The sequence below is a fragment of the Microcaecilia unicolor genome, chromosome 5 (genome assembly GCF_901765095.1).
Source record: "Microcaecilia unicolor chromosome 5, aMicUni1.1, whole genome shotgun sequence".
In the NCBI taxonomy this organism is placed as follows: Eukaryota; Metazoa; Chordata; class Amphibia; order Gymnophiona; family Siphonopidae; genus Microcaecilia; species Microcaecilia unicolor.
Window position 1 is genome coordinate 213032136 of NC_044035.1, and position 19824 is coordinate 213051959.

At 48.6% G+C, this 19824-nt stretch overlaps 1 protein-coding gene across 2 annotated transcripts in view; it reads left to right on the forward strand.

Annotated features, from left to right (window-relative positions):
* Positions 1-6210: 6210 nt before the first annotated feature.
* The window catches only part of LOC115470519 (septin-7-like), a 343205-nt gene continuing 329591 nt past the window's right edge, over positions 6211-19824 (forward strand). The window contains exons 1-2 of one of the 2 annotated variants that reach the window (XM_030203751.1): positions 6211-6437; positions 17590-17692. In XM_030203751.1, the coding sequence (XP_030059611.1) occupies positions 6399-6437; positions 17590-17692 (142 nt within the window). In that variant the 5' untranslated portion in view covers positions 6211-6398. The remainder of the gene's footprint in view (positions 6438-17589; positions 17693-19824) is intronic. The other variant, XM_030203752.1, reaches the window with a different exon arrangement.

The window sequence follows — 19824 nt, forward strand, 5'->3', positions numbered from 1 at the left end:
TTTACCTCTTGAAGACCCTGGAAGCCCAGGGGTACCGGGCCAGTCGCAAGAAGGCACAGATATGCGAGATCGAAGTCGAGTATCTGGGGTTTCGCCTCCGAGAAGGAACCCGAAGGCTCGGTATCCCCCGAACCCAAGCTATCCGCAACCAACCCACTCCTGCAAACAAGAAGGAATTACGGGCACTCCTCGGAGCCGCTGGATATTGCCGCATTTGGATCATCAATTTTGCTGTCCTGACCCAAGACTTGTACGCCAAACTGAAAGGACCTGAACTCGAGGGCCAAGATCTCCGGTGGGAGAAAAGCGAACTGAAAGCCCTTCAGGACCTTAAGGATGCCCTTGCGGCCCCACCAGCGCTCGGACTGCCAGACGTGACTAAGCCGTTCCACTTGTTCATCGACGAGAAGAAGGGATTGGCACTTGGAGTCCTTACCCAACTGGTTGGTACCTGGCAACGCCCTGTAGCATACCTCTCCAAGAGCATGGACAACGTGGCACGAGGATGGCCGGGCTGCCTACGAAGCATTGCGGCTGCTTGTCTCCTGATACACGAGGCCAATAAACTCACGTTCGGCCAAACACTTTTTGTGACCACACCCCACACCATCCGCGGCCTACTCGAGAGCCACGGACCCAGATGGATGACCAACTCCCGATTGGTCAAATACCAAGCCCTCCTGTGCGAAAATCCGGAGGTGCGGATCCTGGACACGACCAACCTCAATCCTGCCACCCTCCTTCCGGCCCCTGAACCACCACTCCACGACTGTGAAGAGGTAATGGCCACTGTGCACTCGAGCAGACCTGACCTGAAGGATCAACCCTGGCAAGGGGGCATCACCCTTTTTACCGATGGAAGCAGCCAGGTGATAGAGGGAATTCGAAGAGCTGGCTATGCGGTGGTGTCTGAGGACCATGTGATCGAGGCTATGGCTCTGACACCCGGAACATCAGCCCAGAAAGCGGAGCTGATCGCCCTCACCAGAGCCCTCCTGTGGGCTGAAGGAAAAGTTGTCAACATTTACACCGACTCCAAATACGCTTTCCTCACCCTCCAGGTGCACGGAGCCTTGTACAAGGAGAGGGGATTTCTGACAGCTGAAGGGAAAGGACTTGCAAATGCCGCTGAGATCTGCCAATTACTCGAGTCGGTATGGAAGCCGAAGAAGGTGGCTGTGATGCACTGCAGGGCCCACACTGGAAGAACGGACCCTATCGCCCGGGGAAATCAGCGGGCAGACGACGCTGCAAAAAGGGCAAGTCAGCTCCCCTACTCCTCTCACCCTCCTGACCCCGTACTCGTCGTCCAGCTCCCTACGGAGACCCCTATCTACACCCCCCAAGAAACGGAATGGGCCCAACAAGAGGGTCTACAGTCACGCAATGGCTGGTGGATACTACAGGATGGGCGCATATGGATACCCGAAGCCTTGGCCTGGACGGTGGCCAAGGAGGCTCACGACCGCACCCACCTGGGAAGGGACGCCCTGGGGCGCTTACTTGAGAAGACCTACTACATCAACAAACTATCCCTGTGGACCAAAAACGCTTCCAGCCGATGCGCGACTTGTGCCCGGAACAACCCTCGAACGGGGCCCGGCCCTATGCCAGGACATGTTCTCCGAGGCACCAGCCCTTTCCACGTGTGCCAGATTGACTTCACACACATGCCCCCGGCGCGCGGCTACAAAGCTATCCTCGTCGCCGTGTGTACCTACACCGGATGGATTGAAGCCCAGCCCACTAGAACGGAAATGGCTAAAGAAGTTACCTCCCTACTGCTTCATCAAATCCTACCCAGATACGGCCTCCCCAAGCAAATAAACTCTGACAACGGCCCCGCCTTCGCTAGTGAAGTAACACAACAGCTCAGTACCAGACTGGGCCTCGATTGGAAGTTGCATTGTGCCTGGAGACCCCAAAGCAGTGGAGTAGTGGAGAGGGCTAACCGATCCCTGAAGAACCAGCTTGCCAAGCTATGCCAAGAAGCAAAAGCCAAGTGGCCCGACCTGCTTCCACTGGCCTTGCTGCATCTTAGGTGTACCCCCAAGGCTACCGGCCTTACTCCCTACGAGATGATGTATGCTAGGCCACCACCACTACCCTCCTTTCCCGACTCCTTGCAGATACAGGGTGAGAGTTCCTTAGTGAAACAGATGAGAGCCTTACACCAGGTAGTGCAAGACATCCAGCAGTACACTGAAAGAGTAGCTCCCTTGGTCCTCACCAATCCTACGCACAGGTTCAGGGTGGGAGACGAGGTCTGGGTAAAAGAGTGGGATGAATCTGATTGCCTAAAGCCCAAATGGAAGGGGCCCTCCCTTGTTCTCCTAACGACCTCAACCGCTGTTAAAATTGCAGGAAGCCCAGTGTGGATACATTGGACCCGACTGAAGCCTGCTGCTCCCACTAGCAGCACCCTGAAGCGTTGGACTGCGCACCAACATCCTGACGCTCCATTACGGCTGACTCTAAGAAAGGCGTGAACCACCAGATTCATGCCTGCCCAGCAACAGGAACTCAGTTTCTGGACCCACTGCGTTTTTGGCTCTCTCTTTATCGCAGCCTTCATCGTGGGCCTCATTATCTTCTTGCTGCAAAAGCTCGGATACCTCCCACCACATATATAATGCTGACCATCTTCCTTCTCCTGTGTGCAGTTCCGAGCTATCATCCTGCCACCCTGAGCCTGAATTGCACTGAATGTTTGCGCCTCGTGCGCCACCGTATAGAGGGAGGATATCACCTAGTCACTACCCTCATTCACCAGACGCAGCCCCCGGAAGGCGATTGCCAGCTTCTCCCGACTTGTGCCCTCATCACTCCGAATGGCCTCCAACAGTTCCACAGATGCCTCCAAGGAAATCTCACTATCTGCCACAGCCCTACCAAACCAAGATACTACAATGTCACCCTCAGCGTAGGACTCCCTGCGTATGTGGCCGGACCTCCGGGAGTCGAGGGAGATGGCATTCTGTATTACATTAATTCTACTCGTCTCCTTGTCGGTGGCATCCAAACTGTAGCAACCCTCACCTTCGACGTCTGTGCCGCCATGGACAAGCACCCTTGGTCTCGCAAGTGTGGTAGCCAGAGTTGGCGAGAGGCATACGTTAAGGACCACAAGTATGTCTGCCCCTTCAGTCCAGACATGAGATGCTGCTCCCCGTGGGTGTGGCTCCCATGCGCCGGTGACACTCGAGCCTCGGGCTGGGACCGAGTATGTGCTTATACGGGAGGAGGATATGCCGGATGCGCCGGCCTGGGCGAATTTCGTCGAGGTTCTGGTAACTATGTGTCCCTAGACTGGCCCATCCGAGGACACGACATGCCCTGGAGAGGAACGTGGGGCCTCGGCATTGATGGCGGAGGAATGGATCCGTTGACCTATATTACCATATATCAGAGTCTCGAAACGAAGCCTCCTACGCACTACCAGACTACTGTTGTCGGCTACCAAGACGTATTTGATGAAATTGCTCGTGCTGAGCAGACCGAGACTAAATTCCCCATTTCCCCAGAAGCCCGAAATATGTTCCTCAATTTGGCTGAAAACATCGCCCTCTCCCTCGGAATTGCCAACTGTTTCGTCTGTGGAGGCACCGACATGGGTGAACAATGGCCCTGGGAAGCGAGAGAGATCCGACAACACACATGGGATGCACTCAACACCACTAACATTACCTTTCCCCAACGGCCGAAGCCGTACGAATGGGCCCTGAGAACAAATATCATAGGTACCCTCTGCGCTAGTCGAGCGCCATCGAAGCGTTACTCTGTCCCAGTGGGAGACTCTGCTTGTACGGGGGTTCTTCAGTATAATGGCAGCCGGACGACCTGGTGGCAAACGGACAACCTGCCCGCCCCGGAGCCTATCTGGACAGAACCCACCTTGAACACGACATGGACGTACGGAGGCAATGCCTCCCTCAAGTGGGTAGCCCCGGAGGGCTACTACTATATCTGCGGGCGCAGGGCTTACGAACAGCTCCCGGCCCGCTGGTACGGTACCTGTCTCTTGGGCACTGTCCGCCCTAGTTTTTTCCTTCTGCCCCTGCGAGTCGGCGAAACCCTGGGTATCCCCCTATACGTGGAAAAGGGGCCTGATAACCCGGCCAGACGCAAACGGTCTTTCCCACCCGTCAAGCCCAAAGTCCAAATTGGAGACTGGAAAGACAACGAGTGGCCGCCTGAACGCATCATTCACTACTATGGACCGGCCACGTGGGCTGAAGATGGTACATACGGGTACCGTACCCCTATCTATATGCTGAATCGCATTATTCGCCTACAGGCCGTACTCGAAATCCTTACTAACGATTCGGCCCTGGCCCTCAATATCCTAGCTCGACAGAACACTAAGCTCATTACCGCCGTCTACCAAAATCGCTTGGCTCTTGACTACCTCTTAGCCCAGGAGGGCGGGGTGTGTGGCAAGTTTAACCTCAGTAATTGCTGCTTACAGATTGATGACCAGAGCCATGTCATCAGGGAGATAACTGACCGGATGGTCAAACTAGCCCACGTCCCCGTCCAGACCTGGAACAGTGCGTGGGATTGGACTTCCTCCCTCACCAGCTGGCTCCCAACCTCCGGGAGCCTGCAAGGCCTCCTCGTCATGGGTGGCCTGTTCTTGCTGTCTTGCCTATTAATACCTTTGTCTCTCCCCTTAGTTTTCAGGTGTCTCCGCTCCACCATGGAAAGCATCGCTGATCGCCGTGCTGCTGCCCAGCTTATGGCTCTCCAGATGTACTCCCCCATTCCCCAGTCTGATGAAGCTGACGATGACGCACCTTGTGGCTGATGTGCACTTCGAACCCCCTGAGTCACTCAATGGGCCATCACCCTTGTGCCAGCAAAAGACCGGCTACAAAGGGGGGGGGATTCCACTAGGGGCCCTCCGTCTCAACCCCGGCGAAGCAACCAACGGCTGTGCAAGGGCTTAGGGCTCGCTTGTTGCCTCCCTCGCTAACTATCCTTGTCCTTTCTTTCCTTTTCAGGGTTCATGGAGGTGATACTCTCCACCAGAATGGATGTTCAAGTATCAAAAGGGGGGAATGAAGGAGTGGAACGCCGGTACTACCTGAATACTACTGAGCAACAGGACAACCTCATGTTTTGTGCCTACTGATGGACTTTTACTTATGCACTCTACCTCTGCTTTTGGCTGTTTGGCCACACCTTATTACTGCACTGGACATTTGTGCCTTATCCAGTTTTACTGTTTACTAACAAAAGAAGTTTGCTGTTTACTAATGTACAGACAGAATGCAGGGCTATTAGACATATAGCTTGTAACAGTAGTTTGCAAGGCCTATACAAGACCAGCTTGCACGTAGCAACGCCATCTGAATAGGCGACCTTGGAGGGTGCTGACACCCCCCTGCATTCCTGAGCCGCACCTTATCTCCTGTGCTAGAAAGGAGCATTGTGTGTGTGTACAGAATAAGCTGCTAAGTTTCGTTTTTCTTGCCAGTATCATTTCAGTGTTATGACGTGTGTACGTACTGGGACTACAATTTTGTACTGTAAGAACTACAAATGTTTACTGCGCATGACAGTTGTGACGTGTAAGGGGCCAAATGCGCAGGCCCAGTAGGGAAGTATAAATGTAAGCGTCAGATGATTTATGACACACAGTGTCCCGAGGCTACTCGGTGCTGTTCACTTGCTAGCAATAAAGTTACCTTGTTTGGAACCAAAATTTGCCTTTCGTCTCCTGATTTCCCACCTGTTTCAAGACGAGTATATGTATTGTATTATGGGTCAGTACCTACCTAGAGAGCGGACAATGATACGATTCTGGTGGGTGCTGTTGACATAAAGCTGCCTAGAAAAATCCTGAGGAGCAGGACTCTTCATTGCCAAAACAATTGTGTTAGAAGATAAAAAAAACAGCTAAATAATAACATCAGGAAATGAGAACTATGATACAGGAATATGACCAGAATGAAATAGGAGTGCTATATTTCCATTGGCTTCCAACTTTCGAGATCCACTGACTCTCAAAATATCCGACAAAACAAAAAGTCAACACACTATAACCACAACTACCAGAATGCAATTGCTCATCTGTTGGAGACGCGACCAAAAAACCAACGACTGAATTCTGTAGTCTGCAGCAAGTTCTTAGTGAAATCACAATAGAAAAAGGCGTGTCTTCGTTCATGACCAATCAGAAGCTTTAGACTGAAGCACTGAAGGTGGTGGGGAGAGAAAACATGGTGGCTCCTCCCCTTATACTCGCGTTGCTTCGTTTTCGTTCTCGCGGATTTTTGTTGCCTAGCCCCGTTGTCCGCTCACGTCTGTGTTCTGCTCCCTGGATTTAAGGATCTGCTGCCCTAAAGTCCGACTGACACCCTAGTCTTATTCTGTGTGTCTCATCGGAACCCAGCATGATTGAGAGACCGGAGTCCGTTGCAGCCGCCATTGCGGTGAGTCTGGACGTGTCCTCCAACCTTCGTTCATCTTTTCCGATCCGTTATAGCGGTCTGTCTGTAGCCCAGAATTCTTTTCGCTTGTGTTTTCTAGCATACCGTAGATCGCCTCTCCTATCTTCATTCTGTGCTAGCGAATCCTGTGCTATGCTGACCATAACTACTAGCTTCTACTATAGGAGCCAGTTCAGTGGGTGCTGAGCATCCCCAATATCGAGCAAGGTTCTTCATTGTGTTTAGGGACGAGTAGTTTGTGTACTATGTTTGTTATCCTATGGTTTCTAGTGTACTTCTCTCATACCGTTTCTTTCCTTTAACTTCTTTTACTATCCTACCTCCATTGCCCCCTGCTACCTCCCTCGCCTCCCAGCTGGCCTTGCCTGTTTGTACTTATACAGTACCTCCTTAATTCCCCTTCCTTCTTGTGCTGTTTCTCCCTCGCCTTCCCTTACTGGGCCTTTTTTTCTGTTTATGCTATTTCTCTGCTGTCTCTTTTCCTCTATTGCCCTACTCCACTCGCATCTCTTAGGGGTCCTTTTATTAAGCTGCATATGTGGGATTTTCCTCCACATTAAGGCCACTTTTATCACAGCAGGAAAATGACCGATTTCCTATTTTTTTTCTATTAATGGCTATGCACAGATATTGCAGTTAGCGTGCGGCCATTAAAAAGAATTACTATGGGAGTGCTTACCAACAATTATTTTGTAGGTGGTAAGGCGCATGTATTGTAATCTTATACTAACCAGTTAGTGTGTGGTAAGTCTGTGCTGTGCCCCCTGAACATGCTCCTCCAACAGAAAATTTAAAAATATCTTTTAGTGCATGGGTAGTGCAGGCAGACTTGGAACTTACTGCAGGATGGCTCCCCCCCCCCCCCCCCCCCCCGGTAGTAAGCCATTGTAAACCACAATAGGTGTGCGCTATTGCTTAATGCAGCTTATTAGCCCCTTTAGTATCTCTGTGGTTCCTGACCCTCCCTGGTCATAAGATGTTTTGCTTCTTATTTTTGACATTCAAGCATGATGTGTTATCTGGAGCTAAAGACCTGGCTACAACAGCTTTGACCCATGCGAAGCTACTTGTTGATGCTGGTTTGGACTTCTTCCCATAAATAGTGAACTCTGTCTTGGAGGGAAATTGGTGTGATGTTTTTGTTGTTTGGCAAATCGAGTTGGAATTGGCATTTTGAAATCATATATGAACAAAATTCTCACAGTGATGAGGATTAATTAGTAACAGTGCCACCCCTTCATAACATTATTGACTCTGGGACCAAGTTAACAAAAACACATATACAAATGAAAAAACAAAAAACTTAGAGCATGTAAGAGAGCTGGATACATTTACACTGTTACTGATTGAATACACAGCTAGTTAATGCAGCTAAATCTACTGTTCAAAATTTATGTGTAAATTAAGATTTATTAACCACATCCAAGGTGATAGTAACATAATAGTAGAATGACCCAGTGTCAATATAACACACAGCACAGTGAGCTAAGCTTGGAGATAGGCATATTTTATCCTATTAATACAGATATGATACAGTACCAGTAAAGCAGCACATTTATATAAGAATTATGATAGTGTCAGCAGAATACAAATGATAGAACATCCATATAACGTAGATACTGTGCTCATGGGGAGGCAATTCTATAAGAGACGCTAAAAGTTAAGCACTCAAAATCTAGGTGCTAAATGCTAGTATTCTACAACACATTAAGTGCACAAGCCAGAAACTCATCTGTATCAACACGAACGTACCTAAATCTACCCAAGCTGCAAAGGACTGCACTATCAAGCTACAAATCAACTTACGCATCCAGTTTTTCCCTACATCAGCACACAACTATGGAACGCACTACCAAAAGACTTGAAAACCATTTATGACCATCTACACTTCAGAAAGACACTCAAGACCCACCTGTTTAAAAAGGCATACCCTACAGATCCAACGTAAATGCCTGATCTCTGCGACACAACAATGCAAAAGTTCGTAATGGCTATCTCCGAACTGTCCCGTTGAACGATTCCTCTATGTGGTCTACCACATGAACCTTACCCTATCGCAACTTCACCTTGTATTTGTATACACCGGAGTTTGCAACTGCTCTCCGGCACTATGTAAGCCACATTGAACCTACAAAGAGGTGGGAAAATGTGGCGTACAAATGTAACAAATATACAAGTCAGCAGCTAGACACCTAAATTTAAGCGCCACCACTTACACTTGTTCTGTGGCAGATGTAAATGTGTGCACTTAAAAGCAGCAGTTAGGTCCCTAACTGTGCACTTAAATAGTTGTAACATCATAACCTGACTATGTGAGTGCCCCTTTTGCAGTTCCATGCTAAAAAACTTAGGTGCCAAGTTACACAATATTGTCTAAGTGTCCATTTCATCCTAGTTTTAGCACTTCTGTTAACTTCTGTTTTGGCCCCTAACTTTTTGTGCACTATATAGAATTAGGGGGATGTCGGTGTACCTGGACCTCACCCTAGTTACCTCTGGACTCAGGCCACAAATGGAGTGTGTTCTCTCTTGTCAGGCCACTCCCACACACATTTCCTTACAGTTGAGCTGGAATGGCTATAGTCCGGAATCACAGTCGGGGGGTTGAGAGACACTTATCCAATCCGGGTTCCCTTCAGCTCTCCAGTCCAGGAACCACGTGACACTCCAGGAGGATTAAGGACAAAAGAACTTTTATTTTTGCAACTGGTAAATCTTGCTGTAGTGATGTAACTCCATCTATACTTCTCAAGGAGCATTCTTCCCAGGGGTATACACACATGCCTGTTCTTGAGCCAGATGTAATCCCAGACTAGTTTCACCTCCTCCTGATGCACTCCTTTACCACCAGGCACAGGTTCGTGAAGGATGGCCGCCTTCACGGTATGCTTAAGAGGGCAACAAACACCCTGGTTTTGGGCAAGCTCATCACTGCTCCAAAACCCCACTTTCGGGCCGGACTCCCCAGTTTTACCCGAAGCTCTGGTTCTGTTTGTTAGATGTTGCACATCAACAATTGTTCCTTGATTCTAGCCAACTAGGGTGGCACTACAGGATCCCCCTTCTTTTCTTCGGGTCACTTGGCAGGGAATTAGGCAACTTGAAACCTTAGAGCAACCAAGGACACTTTCCCCGCTCTGTCTCCCCTTTTATTTCCTCCTAAACTCCTCCCAGTCACTCACCCTAGTGGCTCTGTAACCAGACTCTCACTATCAGCAAATCCCACTCTAACCGGGGGTTACATTAGCACAATAAAATGAAATGTTCTAGTAAGCAGCAGAGGGGGCAAGTGCAGTTAGCACATATAGACAAGAAGGATAAGACGAGGCAGTGGGGTGAATAAAAATGGGTGGCCAGGTTGAGGGTAAATCATAGGTACAGTTGAATAAAATATGTGGAACTGGCCTTAAGCCACATACTGTGCAGAAGCTAGTATTGATGTGGTGTGAATAACTGGATAGTTGGTACAGAGGCTCATTTTCAGAGCACATCATAGACTTATAAAGTTACATATGTTACTATGAGGCGTATTTTCAAAGCACTTACAGGCCAGTGCTCAAAACTCTGGCGCTGTACAAAACCATGTCTGAAAATAAGAGCTGCAAAAGAACTTACCAGTGCTCAATGCTAATGGCATGTCATGCAAATTTTATGAGCTCTGTTAGCACTGAGCATTAGGAAGTAAGGGGGGGCATGCCTAGCATAGGCACTCAGTCCTGCATTTCCAGGGGGAGGAGGCACCAGTGAGGCAGCCTTGATGTGAGGGTATATGCCTCAAGGGGGGGAGGGGGGGGTGGCGCAGTGCACATAAAGAAACCTCTGCCTTGCCTTCACTCATGATGCTCCTTAGTGGAGAGGACGAAGGGCAGCAACAGTGCTGATTTCAGGCCTCTCTAGAAGTGGTTTCATTGTCTCTCTCTCTCATCTTTCTTTGGTAGAATGCAACTTTTCCCATTAGGAATGGAAGCTTCCAAAGCCTAAGGTTTCTTGTAGTCATTTATGGGAATGTTGTTATTGGGTTTTTCTTGTCTGTGATATGCAAAATTGCCCTTTAAAGGAATTTTCTGGGTTGCTTACCTAACGCCAGCTCCGAGCTGGTATAAGGTTCCCGGCAATAAGATTGCCCTTGTTCAGAGCACTCTTCTTTGAGCATCATGCTGAATCAAAAATTACCTAATTTAAAAATGTGATTAGCATGCTACTTGTGCTAATCCGCTGTCATTGTTCCCCGCATTAGAGCCCTCCGAGCATTCGGCGCTAGCAAATGTGGGCGCCAGTCTGGAGCTAGGGCCTTAGACTTACAGATTATATATGGAACTTTGTAAGTCTATGTTCTTTGAAAATGAGCACTGTAGTTGATCACCCTAGCCTTTAAAGGCTTGGGAGAAGAGCCATTGGGTTGGAAAGAATAAAGAAGGGATAAAAACATACAAATTAGGAATAAAGGAAAATGATAGAGAAAAATATTTGGCCAAAAATTGTACTGTTAAAATTTAAAAAAAATATGCACACAATTTACTGAAAACTACAAAATGTAAATACCCTGCAGAATTGTAGAATATTGGAAAAACCTGCCGTAGAATCCTCTGACCTTGCACAGAATTTACTTGACCTGCCATACTACTTACAGAAGTAGAGAACATCAAAATGCTTTTTGTGGCTGGCATCATATTCCTTTTTTAAATTCTCAGGCTATGAAATGGATACATTTTAGCTGTTTGGGTTCATATATGGGCAAAAATGATCTGTATATGTAGAGGAGGAGTTAAGGGAATTCCAGGAGCGAGATGTAAAGTTACACTGACAGACAACTGCAGATTGCCACTAATTTTATACATACAAGGAGTCAAATAGCGGGCCTACCTTAATATGGGTAGCTTATCTGTAGAAAGTTAGGCTGGCGAATTTGACAGTCCAGCTCTTCAGTTGACTGAATATATGCATAACTGTATAACTTATAAAGGATGGCCATATAACCTGTATGGATATCTGTGCATTTGTTGTTCTGCTGAATGTCTGTGTCACAGTTCACTTGTAAATCAGACTGAAAATGCTGCTTTTCAGCTGCTAGGTTCATTCTTCTGTCTGCATCTAGCAAAGTCAGTGCTTATGACTATATCATCAGATTGTCCTCTTACAAGGATAGAAAATGCCTGTCCACCTAAAAATTACCACTTAGGAGCTGGCCTGGAAGGAGCACCTGTTTGAGTGGGAGGTGCTCACGAATGGGAAGGGACTGTTCTCTGATCTCAGAGGAAAGGTTATGAGAAGCAAGAAGAACAAAAATATTAGATAAAAACTCTAAACATAGCAAACAAAGAAGCAAGAAAAGAACAGAAAAATAAAGAGCAAAAATAGAAAAATTTCTCCCAACACATGTTCAAGCCAAAAACTAGTTTTAAAAGTAAAATCATTTCTTTTCTAGAAAGACTACCACAAAACAAACAAAGCAAGAGGTGACAGTTTTTTTTATTACTTTGGTGACAAAATGTTTGGCTGGCACACAGATTTTCTAAATATGTCTGCTTTTTAATCCCTAGGGGGTCTGTTTATGATGCAGCACTAGTGGCTGTCCATGTGCTAGTGCTGATGTGGCCCATATCCCTGCATCCATCATCACCATTCTGTCCCTATCCCCTTCCCCTGTGTCCAGCATCACTCCTCTATGTCCCAAAGTCCAGCATCTTCCTTCTGTGTTTCTATTCTTCCCCAAGTCTAGCATCTTCCCTCTTAGTCCATATACCCTCCCCTTTCCGGCATTGCCCCTCTGTGCCATATACCAATCCCATACAGCATCTCTCCTCTTTCTGTATACCTCCTTATGTATAGCTTTCCACCTCTCTTCCTCCCTAAGCTAACGTGTGTTCCCCTTCTTTTACCTCACCCCATCCAGCTTCTCTTCCCTCCCTCAAGTATCTGGCTCACCTGCCTTCCCTTTCTCCCTTCCGCTGTGTGTTCAGTATTTGACTCTTTCCTTCATCCCCTTTGTTTGGCATCTCTTTCTCTTCACGTCCCTCCCCCTTCAGCTCACCTGCCTTCCTTTTCTCCCTTCCGCTGTGTGTTCAGTATTTGACTCTTTCCTTCATCCCCTTTGTTTGGCATCTCTTTCCCTTCACGTCCCTCCCCCTTCAGCTCACCTGCCTTCCTTTTCTCCCTTCCGCTGTGTGTTAGTATTTGACTCTTCCTTGTCGTCAGCAGCAGATGAGTCCATTAACTGATGGGTTGTATCCGCCTACCAGCAGGTGGAGATAGAGAACACTGAAAAACCACAGTGACCCTTGGACGGCTAGCCCCAACTGCCTTCAGTATTTCTCTATCTCCCAGCAGGTGTGGACGTAGAGTGATCAGCTCCTGGATTTCTGCCTGGGGTGGCTCCTGTGCTTTGCCAGTTGAGCAGGGGTGTTGTGGCTGGTGGTGCGCACTTTAAAGGCATATAGGATCGCCCTTTCCCTGCCTTACCCATTCCCCCGTCCTCCCAGAGTCCCTCTGTTGCTGCCTGCATCCAACTTTCCTCACAGCGTTAAAAAAAAAAAAGAGCGTGCTTTTACTGTGTGGCTGTTCTGAGGCTTTTTCCAGAGATTCTGGTTCTGTGCAGCTTGACTGGAGCTCGTTGACTCGGTCTTCTGAGGTGAGAGTGGTGCCCAGCTCCTCCGGGGAGGTCCCGTGGACGCCGTTCCGAATGGGGCAAGTTTTGGCACGAAGCCGCCATTTTATGGCTATATTTCCGTCCAGTCAGGCTATGGCTGCTGAGGGAGTTAAGCGCTGCTCCCGTTGTGGTAAACGCAGATCAGCAGCAGAGCTGTGCAAAACGTGCTCCTTAGGCACTCGCGCTAGTACGAGCATGACGAGCGATGATTCTTCCCGCTCGATGGAGCTGGCAGTGGGTGCCATTTTGGAAACGCCACATGTCTCAACCCTCGCGGTTTGCGGAGGAGTCTGAGTGCAGGGGGACGCCTCATTTAGAGGCTGCCAGAGGAGCTCCAACATCCGTTTCTCCTAATTCAGAGGCGGAGGGTCAGGGTGAGCTTTTCTCCCCCGAGTTTGTGCTTTTAATGCATAAAGCCTTCATGCTGAAAAGAGCTCTGCTGCAGGTGTCTGACACTGCGTTGCATTCTGGGTCCCCTCTGGGTGTTGATGGCCCGGGGCTGGCTGCAGAGGTTATGTCTTCCCCCGAGCGTTGGAAGGACGCTAAACGTAGACGGGTAAATTCCCCTTCTGAAAGTGGTGCACCTCCCCCCCCCCCCCCCCCCAGTGGTCAGGCTGTGGGGAATCTGGGGGATCTGGCAGGCCCTCATGGATGGATGATCCAGATGAGGGTGCCTGTTTGCCACTTGATTTGGATGATCACAATGCGGTTCGGATTTTCCATCGTGACGAGCTGCCAGCTCTCATTACTGACGCTGTGCAGACCCTCTCGATTGATGATCCTGCTGAGGGCGATGCCTCCTCTGTTAATCTTAGGATGGGCGAGTACTAAGAAGCCTACTCGGGCCTTTCCTGTGCATGACTCCATCCAAGAGCTTATTTCAGCTCAATAGTCTGACCCCGATGGGCCTTTGAAAGTGGCCCGGGCTATGGGTCAGCTTTACCCTCTGCATGAGGAGCACTTGGCACCTTTTCGGGATGCCTAAAGTGGATGCGTTAGTCACGGTGATGACTAAAAAGACCATTCTCCCAGTAGAGGGAGGGGTCGCTTTGAAAGACATGCAGGACCGGCAGCTGGAATCCACTCTGAAGTGGTCCTTTGAAATTTCAGGCCTTGCCTTAAGGGCAGTTATTTGCAGTTCCTAAGCAGCCCGGGCATGTCTTTCCTGGTTAGAACAGGCGGTGGAGCAGCCCGCGGATGGTGCGGGGTCCCTCTCTGAGGTGGTCCCGCGGATGGAGTCGGCCCTGTCATTTTTGGCTGAAGCCCTTTATGATCTGGTCAGAGCTTCGGCTAAACAGATGTCTGTGGCGGTTTCTTCCCGCCGCCTTCTTTGGCTGCGGCATTGGGCGACTGGCATTGGGCGGCTGACATGGCCTCTAAGCAAAGACTGGTGAGGTTACTTTTTCGGGGCCTCCTGTTATTTGGAGAGGAATTGAAGAAGATTGTGAAAGACCTGGGGGACTCTAAACCCCAGCGATTACCTGAGGATAGGCCGAGGCCTTCTTCTAAGGGTCCTGTGTTTCCCTCCTCTTCCAGACCTTGTTTCCGTGAAGCTTGCAAGTATCGCCCGGGGCGCTCTGCTGGGTTTTCTCAACATGCCCGTTTTCAGCAGAGGAACTCCTTTCGCTCGGACAAACGTTCCGCAGAGGCCGGTTCAAGGCCAGGAGTTCAGGGGCGTCCTTCACAATGATGGGACGCCGGTCCACTCCTTGATTCCTGCAATAGGAGGATGTCTTTCCCTCTTTCTAGAGGAGTGAACCAAGATTACCTCGGATCAGTAGGTCCTGGACCTGATCAGAGATGGTTACCGACTGGAATTCGGTGCCCTGGTGAGAGACGTGTTTGTGGAGTCCCGATGCGGCACTGCCGTAAAACGGGCGGCGATAGAGGAGACCTTACAAGTCTTGCTGCACTTTGGAACGGTGATCCCGGTGCCTGCCGCCGAACGCGGTTGTGGCCGCTATTCCATTAACTTTGTCGTGCCTCGAAAAGGCGGGTCTTACAGAGAGCCAATGAGGCCCTCAGAGTATGACACTTTCGCATGGAAACTCTGCGCTCCGTCATTGCGGCGGTACAGCCAGGAGAGTGTCTCACGTCTCTGGACCTAAAAGAAGCGTATTTGCACATTCCTATCTGGCCCCTGCATCAGCGGTTTCTCCGGTTTGCGGTGTTGGGACATTTCCAGTTTCGGGCCTTGCCTTTCGGCCTAGCCACAGCTCCCCGTACCTTTTCCAAGGTAATGGTGGTCGTAGCTGCCTGCCTCAGGCGAGAGGGTATCAGAGTTCACCCTTATCGCGACGACTGGCTCATCAGAGCGGATTCGGCAACTGAGAGTCGTCTTGCCACAGCCAGAGTGGTTACAGTCCTTCAGGCGCTAGGCTGGGTGGTCAATACACCCAAAAGTCACCTGACCCCCCCCCCCCCCCCAGTCTCTCGAGTATTTGGGGGTCTGGTTCAACACGGCCTCGGGGTTTGTCTTTCTCCCCGACCAAAGGCGGTGCAAGCTTCATAATCAGGTCCGTCTGCTCCTGCGGATGCCTCGCCCATGAGCTTGGGACTTTGTCCAGCTGCTGGGGTCGATGACGGCCACCTTGGAGGTGGTTCCTTGGGTGAGAGCGCATATGAGGCCTCTGCAGATTGCCCTGCTTCAACAATGGTCTCCGATGTCCCTGGAATATCAACGCAGACTAACGTGGCTCCCTGCGGCCCGGCTCAGTATGGAGTGGTGGCTCTCCGACAGGATGCTGCGCCAAGGAATGCCTCTTGCACTTCCTTCTTGGTGCCTGGTGATAACAGATGCTAGCCTTTTGGGCTGGGGGGCACATTGCCAGGGAAGCTATGCTCAGGGTCAGTGGACAACCATGGAAGCGGGGTGGTCCATCAATCGCTTGGAACTCAGAGCGATATTCCAGGCTCTTATGGCCTTTCAAAAGACTCTGAAGGGGCTTGCTGTTCAGGCCCTGTCAGACAACACGACAGCGGTGGCCTACATAAATCGTCAGGGCGGCACTCAGTGCAGGGCCTTGGCCGCAGAGGCCGCTCAGATTTGCCACTGGGCCGAGCTCCACCTGCAGCTTCGGTCAACAGCTCACATAGCAGGTCAGAGCAACGTGCAAGCTGATTTTCTCAGCAGGCATCAAATCGACCCGGCGTAATGGGAACTGGCAGAAGTTTTTCTTCAGATTTGTGCCAGATGGGAGACACCCGAAATGGAACTAATGGCGTCAAGTGCAAACGCCAAAGTGCCTCGCTTTTTCAGCAAAAGGAGAGATCCTCACTCGGCAGGGTTGGATGCTCTGGCTCAGCCCTGGCCCTGTTCCCTCCTTGGCCCTTGATAGGGCGAGTCCTACTTCAGATTCGACTACACCGGGGATTGGTGATTCTTATCGTTCTGGACTGGCCAAGGCATCCGTGGTATGCGGAACTCCGTCGGATGATGGTGGAGGCTCCATTTCATTTGCTCCTGGTGCCGAATTTGTTGGTTCAGGGTCCGGTGTCTATGGAGGATCCCTGCCGATTTGTTCTTACGGCCTGGCTCTTGAGAGGGCGCAATTGAGGAACAAGGGCTATTCTAACAAGGTCATTTCCACTCTCTTGCAGGCCCGCAAGCGGGTGTGGGGGAGGAAGACAGAGATGTTCGACCCACGGGAGAAGTAAATGCAGGGTTGGGTTTTTTTTTTTTTTTTTACCATGGGAGCAAGGATTTTATCGTTCCTGTGGGACGGTGAAAGGTTTTGCTCCCACGTCTGGTAAATGCTCCAAAATATTATGTTACTGGTGGTTCCCTGTCCTCATGTCATTCTCTACTGGCTATTTAAAGACCATAACTTTCCAACTAGTTTATGTAGAGAGAGGGGTAAGAGAGTTATTGGAATATTTAAATAATAGAGAGGAAAATCTACAAATGTCAGTATGGTTTTTGTCAGGAAATATTTGTTCTTAACTAAGAGGAACCAAGTGGGATGTGTTTTGCTAAATATAAAAGCAGGAGAGGTGATAGAAAAACATCCCATGGAGTTAGGAAATGCTTGAAGCATTAGATGAAGATTTGGGCAAAAGACCGGATAGTTTGCTTTTTCAATTTCTGTGTAAAGTTTTTGGCTTGGTTTTGTTTACTCTGGATTGCAGCAGCTCTTCTTGATATGTTTTGTTTGTCAAAACATGATCTTGTTGGGGTTGGAAGCATTAATTGTTTGTGGAACTTGCTCAAAATTGGTGCACATCATGGTCTGTTTTTCATCTCTCCTGGATTTGGCCTGGCTCTTGCTCAAGCTTTCATATGTTGGTGCAGATCATAGACTATATTTGGGCAGAGTTTTGAGTTAGCATTGTAGGTGAACTGAGACACACCAGTAATACACACATACATCCTGAAGTGTCAGTTGAACTGAGACTGTTGGCTGGTGAAAGTTTTGATGGGCATAAGAAGTCACGCTACTACTTGGGAACTCTTTTTCACTGTGACATTATGCCCTTTTTTATTTACAGCAGCAGCGGAACGTGGATGGCTATGTAGGTTTTGCTAATTTGCCAAACCAGGTATACCGGAAATCAGTGAAGAGGGGCTTTGAATTCACACTTATGGTGGTTGGTAAGTAAGCTGATTTTAGTCTTTTATTCTTTTACTGTGTGATAAAATTATTCCATGCTACTAATTTATAAGATAAGTTGTTGGGAGAGTGAGGTCAATTCATAGTTAGTGGATCTCTGGTTTTCTTTCAACCTGAGTCCAACTTTCAAGGGTTATATGCATGTGTGCAGGCCTCAAGAACCCATGGCATATGATATTCTCTGGTGTTATAGATTAGTGAAACTTTTATATTAACATGAAATTCAGAACTCTAAATGGGTTAGTTTTGCATATACCTGACAGCATTGAACCTTGCTCCTAAGCCAGGGTATTTGGAGTATGATCTCAGTGTTTCAAATTTACTATTGACGCTCGTCATAAAACTTGTATCGTGCCAAAGAGGGCTTCCCTCTGGAGTTCATAAGATGTGACATGTATAGGAAGCCTCTCCATGTGTGTTTGGAAAGTTTTGTAATCAAACCTGTGCAACATGATGGGGAAATATTTATGTATTTTTCTGTCACATTTCTTGGTACTTCAGTATCTTCTCTCTCTGCATGTGATTCATAGAGTAATCGTTTGAGACTAACACTTCTGTGATTAATGCTGTTCTGTTGTTTTTCTCTTTTACCACTGTGTCTGGTTTTCATGTATCCAGATAATCTGGGTCATCACCATTCCAACTGATAATCATAATCTTTGTTTTCCACAGTTCTCTTAGGGTCTTGATCCAATGCTTTTCTAGTAATGTTTAGAGTTCCAATGAATGAGACGTGCTACCTTTTTTTTGTGCCTTTCTGTAAAAAATTTGTTTTCCATCATTAGCATTTTGCATCCAGCCATTAGATTAGTAATCATTTCCAGCTCTTTCTTACAGAATCTACAAATATCAGTTTTACCCACTGCTTTTTTTGTAGGTAAAAAGGTACCTGCACTCATTATGGGCGGGGTCACCATCTATGGCTCTGCCCCTATGGTAGCCACACCCCTTATACCAGCTGTGGCGCATATAAACAGTATCATTGAAAATACTATACCAGTATAGGAGAAAAAAATAACTTGTGATTTCTTTTTCATTATAAATAATTTCTATAAGCTGTTACAGCTCCAGTATACCCAGTGCAAAATAAGACAGCAGATATAAATTCTCAAACTGGACATCTTCCAAACACTAAAATGATTTTTTCTACTTTTGTTGTCTGGTGACTTTATTTTCTGATCATGTTGGTCCCAGTCTCTGATTCTGCTGCTCTCTGTCTGTTCCCTTAACTCTGTTTCCAAGGCTTCCTTTCCATTTATTTCTTTACTTTCCTCCTTTCTTCTTCATTTTTTGCCCTACATCCATAGGTAAAAGCTGGGTCCTCCACGGACTTAACTGGAGGAGGTATAGAGTGGATCCAGCTTTTGCCTATTTTATCCATCCATGTGCAGTTTTTCTCCTCTTTTCCCTTTCTCTCATCTCATCAGTATGTATCTCCTCCCTCTTTCCAGCAATGTCCAGCATTTCTCCTTTCTCCTCCCCTCCATCCATGTTCATCTCACTTCCTCTCTTCCCTCCCCTCAATCCATGTCCAGCATTTCAACTCTATATCCCCTCCCCCATGTCCAGAATTTCTTCTCTCGCCCTTAAATCCATTTGCATCTCCTCCTCTGTCTTCCCGCCCCTCCATCAATTTCCAGCATTCTCATCTCCATCCATGTGCATCTACTTCCTCTGTCTTCCCTCCCCTCCAACACTTTTCCTCTCTTCCCTGCTCTCCACTCCATCCATCCATGTCCAGCATTTCTGCTCTCCCCTCCTTCCACGTGTGTCTCCTTCCTCCATCCATGTCCAGCAACTCTGCTCTCTCCCCTCCATCCATGTCCAGCGATTCTCCTTTGCCCCCTATCCTCCCCTCCATGTCCAGTAACTGGCCCCAGCCTCCACCTGTCCCCACCTGCTCCCCTTAGCTCCCCGACAACCCTGCGCTCTGTTCCTGCCGCCCCACGACGCGTTTAAATCTTTTTTTTTTTTTCCCTGAAATCCCAGCGGCAGCATTAGTGGAAGCAGCGCAGGCTCGCCTCCTCCAGCCTTCCCTTTCCGAGTCTGTGTCCCGCCTTCGTGGAAACTACATCAGAGGAAGGTGGGACACTGAGAGGGAAGGGAAGGCTGG